The sequence below is a fragment of the Apodemus sylvaticus genome, chromosome 14 (genome assembly GCF_947179515.1).
Source record: "Apodemus sylvaticus chromosome 14, mApoSyl1.1, whole genome shotgun sequence".
NCBI classification, from domain to species: Eukaryota; Metazoa; Chordata; class Mammalia; order Rodentia; family Muridae; genus Apodemus; species Apodemus sylvaticus.
In genome coordinates, this window is record NC_067485.1 from 55909803 (window position 1) to 55931673 (window position 21871).

Consider the following 21871-nt stretch of genomic DNA (forward strand, 5'->3'; position numbering starts at 1 on the left):
GGAATCAAACAGAAATAAATTTTTGGTGCTGGAGAGGTTAGGAATGTTTGCTGCTCCTTCAGAGGACCCGAGTTTGGTTCCCAGCACTCATTATCAGGCAGCTAACACTGCCTGTGATTCCTGTACCACAGGATCTGACCCTCCTGCTGACCTCTGCAGGCATCCACACTTGTGTGCACACACCTGCAAATAAATACACATGAGTAAAAATAACAACAAATATTTTTTAAAAAGAAATAAATTTATTTTCTTTGTGCTTGTATATGTGTTTCAGTTGAGTTATAATTGGCTGCTGTCTCATGTACATATTGTTTTAGTGTTGATGATTATAATAGCCACCAACTCATTTTGATGAATCTCATTTGTATAGGAAACTAATTTAGTCAGAAAGTATTATTTGCAGGACTTTTGAGAAAACATCAACTAGCTTTTGCTTGCATGATGGTTAGTGATAAAGTTTTGTCACTTTTACATTTGTAATGTCATAGCTAGTCTAGTATTTTCAGGACTCAGTCAGCACATGGTGATCTATTTATTTATTTATTTTGTTTTTTTCTGAGACAGGGTTTCTCTGTGTAGCCCTGGCTGTCCTGGAACTCACTCTGTAGACCAGGCTGGCCTCAAACTCAGAAATCCACCTGCCTCTGCCTCCAAGTGCTGGGATTAAAGGCGTGCACCACCACTGCCCGGCTAATGGTGATCTGTTTAATTAAGCACACACTGACATCTCTCTACATCACATAATTCTGTGCAGGGTACTGGGCACTTTTGAATAATTTATTATCATTTGTCTGCATAGTCATCATGTTCTGACAAGATTAGTATTTTTTAAATGTATCATCATAACATCACATCACATTCTTTGATAGGCTGACCAGTGAGCCCTTGGCATCTGCCTGTTTCCTCCCCCAGTGCTGGGGATCCAGGCATGTGTAGCCCCACTTGGCTTTTGTACATGGGTGGTAGGGATTTGAACTCAGGCCTCCATATTTGCAAAGCAGATAGAAACCGTTTTTCTGGTGGTTACTGGTAAAACTCTAATTGCTAACAAAATATCTAAATGGCTGCTGTGACTTAAGGAGAAAAAGATATTCTGCCAGGTGTTGTTGGGCATGTCTCTAATCTCCTACTACCTGTGAGTAGTGGGGGAAGAAGGGAAGGAGTTCAAGGGTAGGTTTTGGTACATAGCAAATTCCAGGCCATCCTGGACTGCAGGAACCCTTTCTAAAAAACAAAAAACAAAAAACAAAAAAACAAAAAACAAACAACAACAACAAAACCGCTTAATTATAAATTACTGACAATGTCAAGATAAGTATAATTCTGTGATATAGGTGTGCTGTATACTAACTAATCTCTTGTTTCTGTAGTGCAAGGTCATTTGGATTCCAGTAATTATTATAATTTAGACATTATTTGTATGAATTTTACATTAAGAGTATTACTTTGTTCCGTAGGGTCAGGAGAAATATGGATTGCTAAATGTAACAAAAATTACTGAAAATGGGAAAAAGGTTCGGTAAGTATGAATCTTTAATATTCTTACATGTTTATTTGATTGAAGTAAATGAAAACTTATATTCCAGTAGTGCTAATAAAATGGTTTAGGATAATTTTCAGTCATATATTTTCTAGTAAGTTTGTCATGAAAATATTTCTTTTGTTAACATATTTTAAAAATAATATTCATAGGAAAAATCTTCAGCTTTGTGTTCCCGTGTCAGGTCCTATGAACATAAGTACTTTACGGAGAATTTACATGTAGATGTTTGGATGGTTGGATGGATGGATGGATGGATGGATGGATGGATGGATAGATAGATAGATAGATGGATGACACTCCCCAACCCCAGGCAGAGTTTCTCTGTATAACAGACCTCCTAGGTGTCTTGGACTTGATTTGCAATTCAGGCTGGCCTCAAATTCACAAAGATCTGCCTGCCTCCCAAGTGCTTGGATTAAAGGCACGTTCCATCATGCCCAGCCACAGACAACACTTTTAAACATGCTCTACTTCATATTTATCTTGGAGATGGTCCTAGTTCATTACATCACAGCTAGCACAGCACGTGCTGCTACAGAGTAGTTAATCACTAGCAAGTTAATCATTATTTATTGGCAAGAATGTAACTAGACCTGCTGTTAGTATGCATTTAGGGTGCTTACAATTATTGTTTTTACACACAGTATTATACTGAGTATTTTGCTTAGTTAATTTTGCAAATGTAAAATTGGTACAGTGGTTAGAAGTGCTTGCTTTGTGGAGGCCTGAGTTCAAATCCCCACCACCCATGTAAAGAAGCTAGGTGGAACTGCACATGGCTGCTTCCCCCAGCATCAGGGGGAAAAAATAGTCAGATGCCAAGGGCTCACTGGTCAGCTAGCCAGCCTAGCCAAAATGAGTCCTCATTCAGCGAGACACCCTGTCTCAAGGCAGTAAGGCAGGAGTGGTGGAAGAAGTCACTCAGTGTCTGCTCTGGCTTCTGCCTGTGTGTATGTAGTCATTGGGCACCTGCATACTTGCATGCAAGTACCATACACACACACAACATTTTCTTTTAAAGAAAGGAAAATAATTCTTCCTTTTACATCTGAAGTTGAAAAGGGAGAAAAGCATCTTTCATAGTAGAGAAATATGAAATAGATTCACAAACGAATAAAAGTCATCCCAAAACAGCATAAAAGAGGTCCACACAAAATGAAATAGAAAATGCATTTTAATAAACTGTTAGAATCCTCATCACTACTTCTAACATGCAGATAGATGATTTAGATCTACTAAAACAATGGGTGCTCAGATCGAAACAGAGAACTGTGTTTAAAAACAGCCTAAAGTGATTTAGAGCTATGAGCAGGGATATTAAAGTTTAAAAAATAAAGCAGGAGTAGGAGCCTAGCAAAGAAGAGATGCATTTGAAGTATTACAAACATGGATACTCTAAAATGGCAAAGCAGGGAGCTGAGAGGTGGCCCAGTGGGTCTGAGTGCCTCCTGCACAGCCATGAGGACCTGAGTTTGGATCCCAAGCACTCCTGTAACAAGCCACGCAGTCTCCCACAGTACCCACAGTGCAGTAGGGGCAGAGACAGGAGACACACTAGGATTTGCTGGCTGCCAGCCCAGCCTCAAGCAAGAACTTTAGATTTAGGCAGAGACCGTGCCGTAAAGGAAATGTAGAGAGTGATAGAGGAGAACACTCCATGTCCTCTTCTAGCCCATGCATGTGCTTGCATAGCCTCACACACAAACACATGCTATACTTCAGCATATACACATGTGTATTCAAGAGCATAAAATAATCGGATTGTGACTCTGTTTGTGGGGAAGCACTGATGATTAGTACTAATCATTGATGGGCTAAGGACAGCAGCTCTTTTGCTACATACACAAAGCCCTGGCTGCAATCCCCAGCTGCAGGAAGGCGGAGGGTCAGAAAGGTCAAGGTCATTCTTGGCTCCACACTGAAGCTCGGCCCTAGGACACATAAGACTGAGACTAAATTATATTTCATTGGACAAATCAAACAGGCAAAAACAGGTGTGCATAAACTTCAGGAAATAAATGGAAAAGTAGATCTCACTGACAGTTATTGAATCCTACATTCTGACAAAGTTAGCAAACCCAAGTCCTTGCAGAGTTCCCACAAACTGGTTGTGTGGGACTGCATGGAAAAGCAGTACTAAATCATCTCTATAGCACTATAGTATGTGGAGTTAACATTCCTTTTACCCCCTCCAGCAACTCAGTTTCCCCTGTAATATTATTTACAAATACTAATCTGTGTTTGCTACTTATAAAGACATTTTCTAGGCTTGAAGTAGGTACAAAAATAGATTGTCAAATAATGTAAGGTTCACTCCAATGGGAGAAACATTTAAGCAAAAAAATTTTAATAGATAATTTAAGATAACGAAGAAGGGAAGAAAGGAAAATTTTAATGGATAATTTAAGATAACGAAGAAGGCCAGACTAAACCATCAATCACCTTTAAAGTTATTAGTAGGAACATCAGTAGTAGTACAAATGTTTATTGTGAATCTTACTTGTGTATCTGGAGACAGGACAGTAAATTAGTAGACATTTTCTTTTAATATTTTTAATTTTATGTGTAAGAGTGTTTTTTCTGTGTGTGCATATATGTGTACCATGTGCCTGCTGGGTCCATTGATGTCAGAAGGGGATCTGGGACCTCTGGAACTGGGCTCACAAATGGTTGTGAAATACTATGTGTTTGCTGGAGATTGAACCTAGGTCCTCTGCAAGAGCCAAAGTCACTTTTAACTACTGAGCCACCTCTACAGCTTTCTAGTGGTCAGTGTGTTTAAAAGACCAAATACAGGGCTAGCAAGATGGCTCAGCAGTGAATGCTTGCTGCCCAAGCCTGACAGCTTCAGTTGGACTGTAGGACCTGCATAAGGATGGAAGCAGAGAACTGACTCCAGAGGTATCCTCTGACCTCACATGCACACACACACAAAATAGTAATACATAACACTTTTAAAAGACCCATATATACTAGACACTTTTTTGTCTCTGTAATGTGGGTTGGGGGAGGGGCTTTACAGGTTTTGACAATGTTGAGTATTGATGTTGGAGAATTGTGTGAGTTTCCCATTATAGTATGTGGGTCCAGGGGACTGAACTCAGATTCTTGAGCTTGGCAGCGGGTGCCTTTTCTTGATAAGCCACCTCACCAGCCTGTCCTTTACACAAGTTTATATTCAGAGTTTTCACATAGATGTGTTGCCTTTGTAATTCAATAATTTTTAAAATCTTAGCAGTTGGTCTGTCATTTAGTATATACTTTTAACATATCTAGTATTTGATATATCTCGTATCTATGGAACATATACATATGCTCTATTTGTATGACTAAAATAAATTAAGATTTTAATCATAGTGTGCTAGATTCGTTCTATGTGAAAACACCTGGTTTTGGTTACAGCTATTTTGATTATTTATATTTCTGACTAACCTCATTTGTTTATATGGGGGTTATGTGTCAGATTGAGGCACTCAAATGACTATGGATGCCATTAGAATCATGTATCTAGTATAAATAGTTCAAGTACTAACCATTAAATTGTGGACAGCAGTGATAGTGCTAAGTAGGTCTTGGTTTCTTTTGATTGATAGTGTTGTTTTCATCTGTATATTTGCAGGAAGAATTGGTTGTCTTCTTGGGCAGTGCTACAGGGTTCATCTTTACTTTTTACGAAAACTCAAGGGAGTAGTACAAGCTGGGTAAGTATTTTTATGTGGAAATGGACTTATGTGAGTGCTGTAGCATCTGAATGTCCACTGTGACGAGCACAGACTGTGGCTGTGTTAAAATCAGCAGTTGGCTTTATCCTTTGAACCGACAGCTCACAACTTGAGCATTGCAGAATATTAATTCATAGGATGTGAAAGCTTTTCTGTGGTTTTAATTATTATTTCAGATACTTACTTAGAAAATAGGTAGTCATGTGGTTGAGCCTACCTTTGTCTGTTTGCTACTCTTGTGACTAGGAAGTGACTCAGATGTCCATGTCTGTAATGTCAGGCAGTTTCTAGGCAAATAAGAAATGGGGCTTGCTTTGTGAACTGCTGACACTGTTTATTTTTGATGTTTACTGTCCTTTTTTTTTTTAAGAATTTTTTTTATTCGATATAATTTTTATTTACATTTCAAATGATTTCCCCTTTTCTAGCCCCCCACTCCCCGAAAGTCCCGTAAGCCCCCTTCTTTTCCCCTGTCCTCCCACCCACCCCTTCCCACTTCCCCGTTCTGGTTTTGCTGAGTACTGTTTCACTGAGTCTTTCCAGAACCAGGGGCCGCTCCTCCTTTCTTCTTGTACCTCATTTGATGTGTGGATTATGTTTTGGGTATTCCAGTTTTCTAGGTTAATAACCACTTATTAGTGAGTGCATACCATGATTCACCTTTTGAGTCTGGGTTACCTCACTTAGTATGATGTTCTCTAACTCCATCCATTTGCCTAAGAATTTCATGAATTCATTGTTTCTAATGGCTGAATAGTACTCCATTGTGTAGATATACCACATTTTTTGCATCCACTCTTCTGTTGAGGGATACCTGGGTTCTTTCCAGCATCTGGCAATTATAAATAGGGCTGCTATGAACATAGTAGAGCATGTATCCTTATTACATGGTGGGGAATCCTCTGGGTATATGCCCAGGAGTGGTATAGCAGGATCTTCTGGAAGGGAGGTGCCCAGTTTTCGGAGGAACCGCCAGACTGCTTTCCAGAGTGGTTGTACCAATTTGCAACCCCACCAGCAGTGGAGGAGTGTTCCTCTTTCTCCACACTCTCTCCAACACCTGCTGTCTCCTGAATTTTTAATCTTAGCCATTCTGACTGGTGTGAGATGAAATCTTAGGGTTGTTTTGATTTGCATTTCCCTAATGATTAATGAAGCTAAGCATTTTTTAAGATGCTTCTCCGCCATCCGAATTTCTTCAGGTGAGAATTCCTTGTTTAACTCTATACCCCATTTTTTAATAGGGTTGTTTGGTTTTCTGGAGTCTAACTTCTTGAGTTCTTTATATATATTGGATATTAGCCCTCTATCTGATGTAGGATTGGTGAAGATCTTTTCCCAATTTGTTGGTTGCCAATTTGTCCTCTTGATGGTGTCCTTTGCCTTACAGAAACTTTGTAATTTTATGAGGTCCCATTTGTCAATTCTTGCTCTTAGGGCATACGCTATTGGTGTTCTGTTCAGAAACTTTCTCCCTGTACCGATGTCCTCAAGGGTCTTCCCCAGTTTCTTTTCTATTAGCTTCAGAGTGTCTAGCTTTATGTGGAGGTCCTTGATCCATTTGGATTTGAGCTTAGTACAAAGAGACAAGGATGGATCAATTCGCATTCTTCTGCATGCTGACCTCCAGTTGAACCAGCACCATTTGTTGAAAAGGCTATCTTTTTTCCATTGGATGTTTTCAGCCTCTTTGTCGAGGATCAAGTGGCCATAGGTGTGTGGGTTCATTTCTGGATCTTCAATCCTGTTCCATTGATCCTCCTGCCTGTCACTGTACCAATACCATGCAGTTTTTAACACTATTGCTCTGTAGTATTGCTTGAGGTCAGGGATACTGATCAGCAAAGTGGCAGGTTATAAAATCAACTCAAGCAAATCAGTGGCCTCCCTATACTCAAAGGATAAGCAGGCTGAGAAAGAAATTAGGGAAATGACCCCCTTCACAATAGCCACAAACAGTATAAAGTATCTTGGGGTGACTCTTACCAAACATGTGAAAGATCTTTATGACAAGAACTTCAAGACTCTGAAGAAGGAAATGGAAGAAGACCTCAAAAAATGGGAAAACCTCCCATGCTCATGGATCGGTAGAATCAATATAGTTAAAATGGCCATTTTGCCAAAAGCAATATACAGATTCAATGCAATACCCATCAAAATCCCAACTCAATTCTTCACAGAGTTAGAAAGAGCAATTATCAAAATCATCTGGAACGACAAAAAACCCAGGATAGCTAAAACTATTCTCAGCAACAAAAGAAAATCTGGGGGAATCAGTATCCCTGATGTTTACTGTTCTTGGCTGTTACAGTTGCAGTTACGATGCTACCAGCTTGTCACTTACAGTTGCTAATGTTTTAAATGCTGGCATGTTCTAAATGCACAGGATTCTGCACATTTTTTCCTTCTACTCCAAGACAGCCATTTCTCTTGTCCTTCTTTCCCATTATAGGTGGGACATTGAGACATCAAACATTCAGACTTAAGGTTTCACAAGTACCAAGTGACAGATCTGTGTTTAGAATATTGAGAGTGGCTCCTGAGTTCATACTCTAGGTATTTCTAGAACTTTCAGTAATTGCAATTGAAGTGTCAGTATTCAAATAAAATTTAAAATGAAATTATTCTATATGTATCTGGTCTGTTTTATATCCTATCTAACCTGCATTTTCTTACAAATACTGATTTATTTTAAATTAGTGTAAGACCAATGGTTTGAGGAAAGAGAGAACAATTATCAAACTCCTAACAGCCTTTTGTTTTCTACATTTGTGATGCAGTCATGCAGAGCAGTGCTGAACCTGCTAAGCTACACATTCCCGAGCTGCTCTTTCTCAGGCTGTATAATGGCACTCTAAAAATCCATATCAGTTGTACATGAATGTGAGCATTCTAGAATATTTCTTCTTGGGAACTGGAGAGATGCTCAGCGGTTAAGAGCACTGACTGCTCTTCCAAAGGTCCTGAGTTCAAATCACAGCAACCACATCGTGGCTCACAGCCATCCATAATGAGATCTGACGTCCTCTTCTGGAGAGTCTGAAGACAGCATATATACTCACATAATAAACAAACAAATAAACATCTTTTTTTAAAAAAAATATTCTTTTTGTGCCTCACTAACCCTTGAGTTAATTCTCTGTTCGTCTACTATAGTGAAAATAACTTAGAATATACATTGATATCACGAGAGAGAAATGTTGGTTTGACCTATCTTTTTAAAAGTAGATTGATCATTATGTCTTCCTCCTTTTCCCTGAAGTAAAGTATGTGGTGCCATTGTGTTGAAGAATTGTGTAATTATTTTTTTTCTTTGTGCTTGTGGCTCAACTTTTATTAGAAGCTGATGGATGCATGAAAGAAAAGAAATGGAGAAGCAGTTAAGATTAATAAATAATAACCAATACCTGAAACAAACTGTATAGTATTCACTTACTTGATAACTAATGAGCCTTACCTGTTGAAGGCCGTGGGAGATGGAGAGTAGACAGTGCTGAGTGAGGTCAGCGGCATAGCTATGCTTGTGATTTCAGTTCTTCTTTTTTAATCTGAGACAGACGACAGACAGACAGACAGACATGGTTTAAATATAGCAGCAGAGAACAACTTTGTGGAATTGAACTCAGGTTACCAGCTCATGCTGCACTCTTACTTAGCCATCTTCAGCCCTGTATGTAACTTTTAAAAAATGCAGACATGAGGGTAGGCCTTAGTGAAATACAGTTCAGAATTCACTGGGCTAGTCAATTTTGAATTTGAAGGATTATTAATGACATTTTCATTTGGGAGATTTATTGTTTGAATTTACCTTAGGTGAAGTTTTATTAATGGTTCAGTAAATACCAATAGTTATATCTAAATAAGAAGTATATGATGTGTTTTGCAAATACTTCATAAATACCAAGGTTTTGGCAGGATATGTAAGACATCTCTTAGGATTACTGGACATGATTTGAAAGAATCTAGTTTTGTTTCTCCACTCAGGCGACATGGGTAAGACACTCCCCTTTCTGCAGTGGAGTTGCTCTTACCTGAGATGAGAGAACAGATTCTTAGTAACTCTCAGAAGGTGCAGGCTGACATTGGGTCTTGTCAGTGTATTTCCCTATTGCTGCTGGCAGTTTAGTTTGAATGGCATTGAGTTACAGTTACAATGGTCACATTGTAAGAGAAGTATAGTTCTTTAGAAGTCATAACCACATCAAAATCCCAAGAGATCACTGACAAAAATAGCAGACTCTCAACCTTATACTCATCCAGAGCCATGCTCATCAACTCTTTGTTTCTTCTTTTTTAATCACCATTCTTTCCTTTTCTCAAAGAACAGTTACAGTTGAATAAATGGAACACACACACATTCCTCCTGCAGTTGAGAAAGCTGCACACAAATAATACACAAGCGTCAGTGGTTACTGAAGTATTCTTTTATATTTTTGGTCGTGAGCCTCACCTTTAACGGCTAAGCCATCTCTCCAGCCCACTGAAGCATTCTTTTAATAATTATTTTTCATCTCTGTGTGGTGAGGAAGAGAGCAAGGTGGGGGAGGGAGACAGTGCAGGTGCACATGGAGGCAGGGGACAGCTTTCAGAAGGTGTCCTTCTCCCACTGTCCGTTCTGGCTGTAAACTCTGGTCACCAGGCCTGCTCAACAGGCACCTTCATTCACTGAGCCAGCCCACTAGCCTTTGAAGCATTCTCTTATACTTTTAAAATTCCCCCAAATAGAACTGTTTTTAGGATAGGCTTTTCTGTTGTGAATGGTATCTATGAACCAAGGTGTTTTGCAGATGACTAGTACCCCTACCTCTCACTTAACTAGAACTAGACATTGTCAGATGTCCCACAGAGATAAAGATCACTTCTGTCCTGGTATTCCAGAGGAAGTGGAAGGTAAGCTGCAAGCAGGAACTGACCTGAAGAGGTCATAAGATACTGCCCAGTACTCCTCAGGAGGAAGGCCAGGGTTTCTGAGCAGAGAGGCTGGGCAAGGCACCTGAGAACCAGACGTGAGTCCTTTCTGTTAACCTTTAGTTGTTGTGAATATAGGTTAAGATGTGCTTATTTATGATACGTCTTGTAAGCCATTCATCTAAAAAATAAACATGAATTTTTATAATTACAAAGTACTGTAGGCATTCTGTCTTCGGAATACACGATTGGGAGTTTGACTATGCTAGTATGGTGTCTGCTTATAGAATTGTGTGCTTATGCTACCTGGTTTCACCGTTCTCTTATATGTGCTATTCCACTGTTGTATGTTGTTATGAAATCATTTTCTTTCTTTGCCTCATGTCCTTTTGCCAATAGGGCTCAATCTATGTGTTCTTCCTTTCTCTGCTTTCTTCTTAGGGAAAAAAAAATCTGTCCATCATCAGATGTAAAGTTTAGCCGTGTTTGATCTGTCACTGTTGGTATCTAGTCGTATCCTCTTACTTCTGGTTGAGGATTTTGTTGTTTTGTTTTGTTGTTGGTACCCTGAATACACTGACAGGGAGGTGATTGCAGTAAGGTACTATGCTTTAAAAAAGAATGAGAAAAAATGTTGCCAAACATACTGATTGTGTTTTTCTCTCATTTTTCGTATCTTTAACTGGTTAGTTGTATGTTCTCTTAGATCACCTTAACCATCAACAGAACATACTAGTAGCTAATTAAGTTATTGATTTTGTTTTACTAAGTGTATTTCAAGTTATAAAACATTTGGAATGTTCCAGTTCTGCCCAGAATATTACTATGTCTGTTATAGCTTTATGGTTAATTGCTTTAGTTACAAAGGTAGAAATTTTTCAGGAGTAAATTACTTTTGGCGCCTATTTCTTGTTTTGTTATGACAAGTACAATGTGTAAATCTTTACTACTCACTGAAAAGCTGAAGAAAAATGAAGCAGTTGGAGTCTGGCCATTTCTTAAGTGCAAAGCTGCTAAGTGGAATACTGTTGTTACAGTAGGAGGTTATCTTCCACAACATTGTTGGGCCTGAGTCCAGGGGCAAGTATATATTGACATGACATTTTAGCAAATGAAACTTCTTATATAAAATTCAGGAAATATTTGTAATCTTTATTACATGTAAATTGTAGTTCTTAGAAATTTTAAAGTACCAAATCATGGCAGTACCATAGGAATAATCTTCTTTTATTCTTACTAAGCAGGCTGAGTAGAAATTTTAAGTTATCAGAGGCTTGCCAACAGAATAAATATGTTTAGTGCACATTTTCTTTCTGCTAATCACTTTCTTGTGTAGTTTTACAAAACATAATAAAGAGCCAAGGTTTGTTAGGTTTTTTTTTTTTTTTTTACTACCCTTTCCACCTGTTTTCTTGATCTTTTCATGGCTCTTACTATGTTGCTAAAGGCTTTAGCATTTCACTTATCATTTCTAGCAAAGGTTGAGTGAAATGATGGGGTTTAGGGTTTCTGTTTCTGTTGGTCATTAGTTATTGGCACAGAATTAGGTGACAAGCTAGTAAGTCTTGAAAGCACAAAACAGGATTAGAGGAAGTTTCTTAGAAAATGTGTGTGGCATCTGCTTGTGATTTATGTACAGGAGATAATTGGGCATTGCATTTAAAACATAATCTTATATAGCCACATACAGTGTAGCATAAGTTATAGAACTAGAACTGTGAAGCTGCAGTATATCCATGTCCACTTGTTTGCAATTAATAGCATTTCCTGATTTCCTTCTCTGGGAATTAACATGATCATAGCCTGTTAAAGGCTCATCAGATTTAGATATACTTTACAATTTTTGAATCTGAAAAGAGAAGGATTTAAGATAATCTGTTTGTTATACATAGTTGGTCTTCTTTTATACATACCTATGCATGTATTTCACATAAAGTCTTCTCTTTTCTCTAAAATGAAGTTTGGGAGTAATCAGTCCAAACCAGAATTCACAGTGGACCTGAAGGGGGCAGTGATTGAAATGGCATCAAAGGACAAATCGAGCAAGAAGAACGTATTTGAGGTAAATAACTCACAGTCTTGACTTTAGTGTGTACATGTTTTAGGATTTTGTTGTGACAAAGTTTGTAACTAAGTTATTTGTACCATCATGTTGTAAGGGCACGGGGTATCTCATGTCTTCTTAATGTTGCTGTGGCCCTAGAACTATTTTACAGCAATGAGGTCTCTCCTCCTTGTCATTCCAAATCTTCCAGAGCAGTTTGTGATCTGCATCAGTTTTTTATTGGCATATAATGGACTACTCTAGCGCTTGGCAGCTTGCAAAGGGGCTTCCCTCACTTATTTCAGTTAGTGCAGAATGAGAGAATGGCTGCTTTGATCTCACCTGAGGACCAGTCACAAGGCTCAGATGGAGTGGGTGGTTGGACTGACTTATTTTCCCCACATGTCCTATATTGCCTCATGGTTAGACTTCCTTCTCCCTAAGATCTCGCTTCTTCAAGAAAGCTAGCACAGGCTTCTCCACACGGCAAGTCGGGGTTTTAGCAGGGTGAGAGATGACAGGGCTTCTCAAGGCCCAGACTTGGAAGTCGACCACCTGCCATGTACTCTGTTGTAACACAGCTCAGGCATTCAGGGCCCTGAGTTGTAAGAGTGTACCTGGGTCAGAGAGCAGTAAAGTCCATTGCAAAAGCTGGAGGAATTTTTGAGATGTGTTTGTAATCTGTCTTCTGTTTCCCCATTCTTACAGCCTTATATCCTAGGCCTTTCATATTTGGAGGCTAAGCACTTTGGCGGCATTGCCGGTGATTTCCAAGCAGAATCTACCTGATTATTTCTTTACTGTCCTGCCTTATGTTCTAACCCACACCGAGCTCTGCCTCCCAAATGCAGTTTATCTCTAAGACTCAAGACGAATGCTACTACAGTGATGCTACTTACAGTGGTTAGCTTTGTTCTGCTCTTAAGAAACTTTTATCTTTGATTGGGAGCCCCTCCCCTGTCTATAGCAGCATACATTTAGTGTTGGGGGTTGGCTGGACCACCTCTAGAAAGATGCATGAAAGGATGTTATTACTTCCTGAGTCAGCTTTGCAGTTTCAGTAGCTGGTTCCTGAATGAGAAAAGGATCCATGATCAAATGCATTTGGGCATAGTATGTGCTTTATCCCTATTTTAGACAATTTCAGTATTCTGAAACTCCTGAAATTCAAACTCCTACTGTCAAACTCCTGAGAAATCGCAAAGGAAAGTGTCTTCTTAGTCTTTTTTGACCTGATGTTTTCCAGGTTAATATTTCATCATATCTTACACTCACTATTTATTTATTTATTTATTTATTTATTTATTTATTTAGGAATGCCCTTATTTTGTCATATCTTACTTTGTTTATTTATTTATTTAGGAATGGCCTTACTAAATAGTACTTGGGAAATTATGGGGGAATTGATTGATTGGGAGAAAATTGCCAAATGTTCCTCTAGAAAAACAAACTCAGTTATCAGCCAGGGATCAGAAAGGGATGTTTCTACAATTCACAATTGTGAGTTGAAGTGTTAAAAACAAAACAAAAACAAACCATAGTCCACTTACAGTCTCTCTCTCTATAGATATAGATATAGATATAGATATAGATATAGATAGATAGATAGATAGATAGATAGATAGATAGATAGATAGATAGATAGATAGATAGATAGATATAGGTAGCCAGATTAAGGAAATTCTCGACTATGAAATAATTCTTAAGGTGTGGGCAATACACTACAGACTTTTATTTCTTTACAGATGTTTCAGTTTCCATTGTCTGCATTGCTTTTATACTTGAATTTATTTTAAATGATAAACTATACTACTTTAGGATCCAGAATTACTAGACTTCCCAACTTCATGTTCCCAACACAGTAACCAGACTGGCACTGACACTGGTGAGAGGCATCCCCTGGCTGCCATGGTGCCTCTACTGCTGTCAGTGTAAGACCGGGTGTACTGTAGACTTCGGGCTTGGAAGTACTTGTTTTCACTTGTTCTGTTGAAAGCACTGACTGTGTTTTTTCTCACCCTTCTTTTCTCTAAAGCTGAAAACCCGCCAAGGAACAGAGCTGCTAATTCAGTCTGATAATGATGCTGTTATTAATGATTGGTTTAAAGTTATTAGTAGTACTATCAATAACCAGGTATGTATTTGACTTAAGCAAAAATTTTTATTGTGGAACCAGCTGTGGTGATGACATGTCTTTAATCCTAACACTTGGGAGACAGAGGAAGGTGGATCCCTGTAAATATGAGGCTAGCTTGGTTTATATAGTGAATTCCAGAACAGCCAGAGCTGTCTGTCTGTCTGTCTGTCTCTGTCTCTGTCTCTGTCTCTCTCTCTCTCTCTCTCTCTCTCTCTCTCTAACTGTAAAGCTGTTTTCCTGGTTTTTTAGTTGTGGATCGTATACACAAATTTCAGTGTACAGATAGAAAGACTGCATGCATATATGTGCTAACCCAGGTGAGAAAAGCAAAGGTGACTAGCAGTTTGTGCCAGTGATGCGACTAAACATCCTCACTTATAAAATGTCAGTGGTTTGCATCAGGGTTTCTGTTAGGCATTGGTTCATGGAGAAGGACCAACAGCGCTTAGTGCACAGTACTTACATAGTACTTACTCAGTGCCCAAATGCATTGGAAGGGATGCTGTTGGATGGAAAGAGGCCAGAGGTCACGTTTTGAAGTGTATGCAGCTGTAGCCTCATGAGTGTGTCTAGTGAGACCATGTCTACTTCTCTGCTGCTTCTCTTCTGAAGGTATTAATTGTTCCCTCATCAGACCGCCCTGAGCTGTGTACTCTGCATTCTTAACTTCTCACTTGTACTGAGGGCCTTCTAGAAGAGGGACATGAAAGATAGCCCTTAAGGGAGATGTGAGCTTTTCCAGCAAATAAATCATGAAACTGTATATTGTATAATGTATATTTTTTTCTTTTATATGCTTCTTTATCTCTGAAACCATGACCGACTTTTATTTTCCTACCCAAATAAGAATAACCTTCTAAACTGGTTTTCCCAGTGTAACATGATGATCTTTTTGTCTGTATGTATGTTTGTTTTGCTTGCCTTTGGTAGTTTTGATTTGCCTGGGGCCTTGTGCATGCTGGACAGTCTTAATTGGTTTTGGTAGCCAGTAGTTCATTCCTAGAAACCTCCTATGATCTTCATTGAAATCCATCTTGAGACCTGTCTATTCAAATGCTTCTTCCCTAGCCCATGTAGGCTTTCAACTGTAATTGCAGTACATGCATGCATGCGTATATAACTATATGAGTGTGTGTATGTGGGCTGCAAGCAGTACCACACCACAGCTTCTTTGCAGAAGTTATAGTCAAGGGCAAAATAAACAAATTGGATTATCACACAGTAAGATGCATTGTACTGTGGTGATGAGGGAGTGTAACATACTCCAAAAACATTAGGAAGGGCTAGCCTAGGGAAGGTACTGCAGGGCAGTGCTGCAGGAGTTTTGTTTCTATTTGAGGTCTCTGGAAACAAGGAATGAGGCAAGCGAAGAAAGAGGAGCATACTATTTATGTGAGCTGTGAAAGTACCAACTGTCAACACAGAAGAGCCAAATGTGGCTTCTTCCTGAGGTCCCAGCACTTGAAGAAAGGCAGGAAGACTGCTGCAGGTGCAGGCCCAGCCTTAGAGAGAGCTGATCTTACACAATCACAAAATGTTACTGAGAGACACTGAGTCTCAAACTCAGTGATGCAAAGATGCATTTCCTAAATGATTTCTAGATGGAAGATTTTTGAATCTCATTAAAATTCCAAGTACTTTTCTTGTAGAATTTGAGAACCTTATTCTAAAATTCCTTTGGAGATAAAAGAGGCTAAAAATACCCAAGACTTTGTCGAAGAAGGAAGTGAAGGATCCCATGGACACTTTATGCCAGAGCAGCACTGAGGAACAGGGCGGAAGGACAGGCCTTGTGGTAAAGAGTACTGGTGCAAGAAGAAATGGCGGTGCCCCTCCTTATACGTATACATAAACAGAAATAAACTGCGTGTAGCAGACCTCAGAGAGAAGGGAGACAGTCCTTAGCTTTGGAAATGTAGTCCACTGTTTGATATCCTGTACAGGTTTCCTTGGTGAGGCTCCGGTAGATGTAGAAGGCACTTTTCAGTGCCTAACATCTGTGAACATTAACTGTCTCCTGCTGTTGTTTCTACACTGTAATAGTGTGCTCTTAAAACTGTTGTCACAGGCAACATGGTTGTCCTGTCCAGGAATGTAAGTCTGACCCTTTTGTCAGAAAGCCCATGGGCTTTTATCACTGGCTTCTTCCTAAGTGCTGTTTGCACCACTCACGTGCAATGCCAAATGAATCAGTTACGCCTAATGCTCTATGACTTTAAAGATTGATCAAATACCTAAATCATATATACTGTACACTGTTTTCCTAAAATCACTGGTAAGAGTCAGTCATTCTGAAAAATACGCTGTTGAGCTACAGCAGTTCTAGAAGTAATGTGTGTTCTCCAACACCTGCAGGTGGCCGAGGCTGATGAAGCAGCTGAAGAGGAGACACCAGATTCACCAGGGGTAGAGAAGCAGGATAAAGAAAAGGACCAGAAGGAGCTGAAAAAACTTCGCTGTGAGTTGTTTCCTCGTTGGCTGATAAATGCCCATAAAAATGCAGCCTTCAGTATTAGAAAAGTGACAGGGTTAGTTGAGTACTATCTTTTAACTCATTGTCACTTTTAACCATAGAATGCATTCATGTGATATAGTAATTGTAAGGCAAAATACCTCAAGAGAAAATACAGTACACTTCTTTCGAGGCCTCTAGGAAGCTAGACCTTTTTGAGTTAAAAATAAGTAATTTTGTATAAAATTAGAGTTTTAGACTTTGGAAGTCTGCAGTCAAGGGATCATCATTCCACAGTCCCACCCTTACTCCAAGCCCCAGGCAGCCAGCTCAGTGTCCTGTGCTCATGCACACAGCCGTGCGCGTGGACCGCCAGAGCGCACACATGGGAGCAGAGCTAAGCTACCAGCTTTAAGAAAGATAGTTTCAAATGCAGGCTCTTGTGAAGTGTATTATCGGCCATTAGCTGTGACTCCACCCCTTTTCTGGCTTAACTAATCCACATGCTTAGTTACCTAAGAGTTTTCTGGCCTTCTAATTAAGTGATTAGAAAGTCACTTCTTTTGTTTCCCAACAATATAATACATATTTTAGATATACACACATAACTTTTAGTTATAAAAATGAAAATTTTACTTAAAATTAGAATAACCATTTCTTCTGTAATTTTTGACCATGGGATTAATATGTTTTGTGTTATCTTTGGAAAAACTCTAATTAGAGAAGTTTTACATACTATCTGTTTGTCTTAAGCAATGAAAGGATCCAGCATGGATTCTTCAGAGCAGAAGAAAACTAAGAAAAACTTAAAGAAATTTCTTACCCGGCGCCCCACTTTGCAAGCTGTTCGTGAGAAAGGTTATATCAAAGGTATGGGGAAGTGGTGCTCACAGAGATGAATGTTGGCTGAGTCAGAAATAAGGTGTTTGAAGTTAAAACTGAATATATCCAATATTTCCATTTTTTATTTGTTAAGTTTTCTGCTACAGAGATGAAAAGCATTTGAATAATTAACACTGATTTTTAAAAAGTACACAGTTAAGCGTAGCTAAAACATGGAGCCAGATATAAATCTCAAACTCCCATTTTTGAAGCCTGTGTCAGAGGAGAACAAATTAGATGCAGGTGGTCTTAGAGATCATGACGTGGGGTTTTGGTTCTGCATCGCAAGGATCAGAAGTTGGAAATGAGAGAGACAGCTACTAAGAGCCTGAGGGGAGCATGAGCCAATAGTCCTGGTCCTGATTGTTTGCTTTTAGCTGTAACTTAAGTTTAAAATTAATTAAAAATTTCCCACTGATTATTTTGTATGTTTAACTTATGATCACTGCAATGCACCAACAAAGAGAAAAGTGTTCCTTAAAAGCACATACATCTGTGTACACCAACAGTTATTTATAATTGTGTTTATCTCAGAAGGTTATATTTTTAAATTTGTAACTCAAACTAGTAGCATTTATTCAGAAATAATGAAGGTAATGCACAGTGTGCATATATGAGGCTGGTTTTAAGTTTGTAACAGACCTTCATTAAAAATGTTTGCAAAGCATCTTCTCAGATGAAAAACAACGATGAGTGCCATTAAGTGCATACATAAGGACTTCTAGAATATATAAGAATCAGCTCGCAATACAACCTCCTGGGTGACTCCAGCTCCAGGGGATCCAATGCCTATGGCCTCCGTGGGCAGTGCACTCACATGCACATACCCACACACAGACATAAAATGAAAATAATCACTTAAAACAAATGAAATAATGTAGAATTGATTTAATCCCAACCCGGGGTTTCTACCCCATCTTTGGCCATTTAGTTCCCAGATAAAAGACGCACATAACCTATATATTTACAGTAAACCTTGACCAGCACAGGAGCTAGGCAGATATCCACCCCCTGTGCTATTAGACTCTGCTTTCCTACCAGCAGCCCCAGTTATTTCTTAGCTATGTTTCATCTGGACTGCTCCTCACTCCAACTGGACAGCCCTTAGCACCACATTTTCATGGCTCACCTAACCCGTGATGGCTTCTCTTCCCTCTGCTTCCCTTGCTTCTCTCTTTCCTCTCTCTCCCTCTTGGTTCTCCTCTGACTCCCCACCCCCAAGTCCGGGAATCCTAAAACTCCACGTATGTCTCCTCTGCCCAGCTCTTGGCTGTCAGCATCTCTATTCAGCAATCAGAAATAGCTTGGGGGGGCAGGTCACACAGCATTACTCTGGTCTATGAGTCGGTGTTAGCATTAGAATACCAGCAGCATCAGGCCAACACACTGCACCCTAGCAATCATAGGGGTTCTAGATAAGGACTTCCGGATAAAGGATGTAGGTTCTGCTGTGACAGAGCAGACAAGACAGTGACTGGAAATCAGTTGTCTTAGTTATGGATACGCAGATTCTCCTGAGGGGATTTTTGCCTGGGACCAGAAGTAAAGAAAGGGAGAAGCTCGCTATAGGAGGAATAGCAATACAAAGCTTTCCCACAGTTGAGGAGGACTGCTGTGAGGCTGAAGGAAGCACATGCGAATGGTGTAAGAGCCCTGCATGTTTTCTCTTGCACTCTGAAGGACTCAGTCATTTCCTGAACTGACCTTTAGCGAGATGCTTCATTAAAAACAAATCTCTTTCAGATCAGGTATTTGGATCTAATCTTGCTAATCTGTGTCAGAGGGAAAATGGAACAGTGCCAAAGTTTGTGAAATTATGCATTGAACACGTCGAAGAGCATGGTAAGAGAAGACCTCCAAGTTTTATTCTTCACATTAAGCAAAACCACTCATTGGTTCACCATCGAAATTCCTAGATCTGGGCCAGCAAGGTGGCTTAGCTGATAAAGGTGTTAGCCACGAGGCCCGAGGACCTGGGAGAGAACAAGAACTATTATTGTCTTTGACCTTCACACAAGCTCTATGACACCTCCACCCCCATCCTTACGTGTGTGTGTGTGTGTGTGTGTGTGTGTGTGTGTGTGTGTGTGTGTGTGTAAGGAAGCATTTTGTAAGGTCTTGGTGTCATTTAATGTTTGATATGTCATTACATTATCTGCTGAAGTCATTTGGAGTTGCCAGTGCTTAAATTGAGGCAGTGGTGACTGAAGCCAAATTCAAAAACTGATAACCGATGTGTGTGCTCCAAGGATGTTTACTCAATAGGAGAATGCTTGTGTAACAACAGATAGGAGAGCTCAACTGTAAAGTATCTAAATACGGAAGTCCCCAAGAAGAACACAACTATTAGGTATTTTTATTTGAATTTAACATGTAATTATACTACCTTCTTGTAGTATACATTGACAGTGTATTGACTCTAGTCACACCATCGTGTGTCAGAAGCATCTGACAGTTAGCAACTTGTGTTACCTTGTTTGTAACTTCTGCCAGTTTCAGATGTTTTGCCCATTGACTCTGTCAGTGTGACCGTCAAGGCTCTGCACTGTTTACTTGCTTTATGTAAAGCTAAATGATTAATATCACATTAGAAATGTGGTTTGTTAAATATGCACAGCTTTGTTATTTAATGAGTATTTAATTTTAGGTTTAATTATGAATTTCAAATGATTCTGGCCCATATCTGAAGAAGTATTATCATGTGATATGTTTTCTACCACTAGATAATTCTACCATAAGCAGTTGGTGTGACAGACAGTTGTGAAAAGAGTGCCGGGTTTGTCATTATGTGCACTTACATGATAAAATCATGTGCAAAAAAATGGATGGGTTGATCTTTACTTTTTTTTTTTATTATTACTATCTCCAGGTATTACTAATTTTTTCTCAGTTGGTTTTCTGAGATTTTTTTCATGTGCTTAGCTACAGTGTGTACCTGATAAAATATAGAATTACTGCTATTTGTTAAACAGAATTCAGAGTAAATCATTGCCTCTAAAAATCAACCCTGCCAAGTGTGGATTTTTAGCTAATGTTAAGAATATGAATTCTGAAGCTGGGTGCAATTTGTCTGCAGCTCCAGCTGCTTGGACAGCTAAAGCAAAGGATCACCTGAGCCCAGGATTTCAAGGCCAGCCTGGGCAATGTGATGAAATCCCCAAATGGAGACATTTATGCCTCTTTAGAAGGCACAAATGAGTTTCTTTCAAAAATGAAGTCTTATTTCCTCTTAGGTTTGGATGTTGATGGTATCTACAGAGTGAGCGGCAACCTTGCAGTGATCCAGAAGCTGAGGTTTGCCGTCAATCACGGTAAGAACGCACTCCCTGTTTTCATGCCCACAGGCATTGCCCATGACTATAAGAACTGGTTCAAAGTGGTTTTTACACTGTCTTATTCCTGCTGTTTTTCAGATGAGAAGTTGGACTTGAATGACAGTAAATGGGAAGACATTCATGTCATCACGGGAGCACTCAAAATGTTTTTTCGAGAATTACCAGAACCTCTTTTTACATTTAATCATTTCAATGATTTTGTTAATGCAATTAGTAAGTATGCTGCTCTGCTCAGTTTTTTCTAGATATTGAAAAACATTTTACAGGTTAAGTTATTGCATTATTCAGACTTTTTTTAAACAAGTTTTTTTTTTCAATAGGTTGTGTAACTCTAGAGATTTTAAATGCAACCACCAGATGTCACTGTGCATTACCAGATTCTAGCTTCCAAACTGTGTCATTGCCTTTCATTCTGTAAGAATTTGTTACAAACTATCTGCTTATTACTTTTTTGTAGAACAAGAACCTAGACAGCGTGTCACTGCGGTTAAGGATCTAATCAGACAGTTGCCAAAGCCAAATCAAGATACAATGCAGATTCTGTTTAGACACCTCAAAAGGTAAGAACTCACTGCAAGAGGGGAAGTGTGGGATGAAACAGTGGCGAGCACGTGGAGGCAGGACCTTCTAGGCCTCATTCTGTTCCTAAACGTAACCCTTGCTGTCTTTGTAAGTTGAAAAGAAACCTGATACTGATGGAAACTGATAGTGTCTATTCCTTCTAGTAAAATGCTTTGGTGTGAAGACTCTGCTAAAGTATATATTTTATGTATATATTTTTTATGTATATAATGCTCATCACACAAAAGGTGTTCTGACAAGACTGAAGTTAACAGAAGTTGAGATAG

General features: G+C 39.2%; 1 protein-coding gene across 6 annotated transcripts in view; it reads left to right on the top strand.

Annotated features, from left to right (window-relative positions):
- The window catches only part of Arhgap12 (Rho GTPase activating protein 12), a 105285-nt gene that overhangs the window by 80453 nt on the left and 2961 nt on the right, over positions 1-21871 (top strand). For 5 of the 6 annotated variants that reach the window (XM_052156286.1, XM_052156285.1, XM_052156284.1 and 2 more), the window contains 10 exons: positions 1458-1519; positions 5163-5244; positions 12134-12235; positions 14253-14351; positions 16710-16812; positions 17560-17676; positions 19432-19530; positions 20922-20999; positions 21102-21236; positions 21481-21583. In XM_052156286.1, the coding sequence (XP_052012246.1) occupies positions 1458-1519; positions 5163-5244; positions 12134-12235; positions 14253-14351; positions 16710-16812; positions 17560-17676; positions 19432-19530; positions 20922-20999; positions 21102-21236; positions 21481-21583 (980 nt within the window). The remainder of the gene's footprint in view (positions 1-1457; positions 1520-5162; positions 5245-12133; positions 12236-14252; positions 14352-16709; positions 16813-17559; positions 17677-19431; positions 19531-20921; positions 21000-21101; positions 21237-21480; positions 21584-21871) is intronic. The other variant, XM_052156287.1, reaches the window with a different exon arrangement.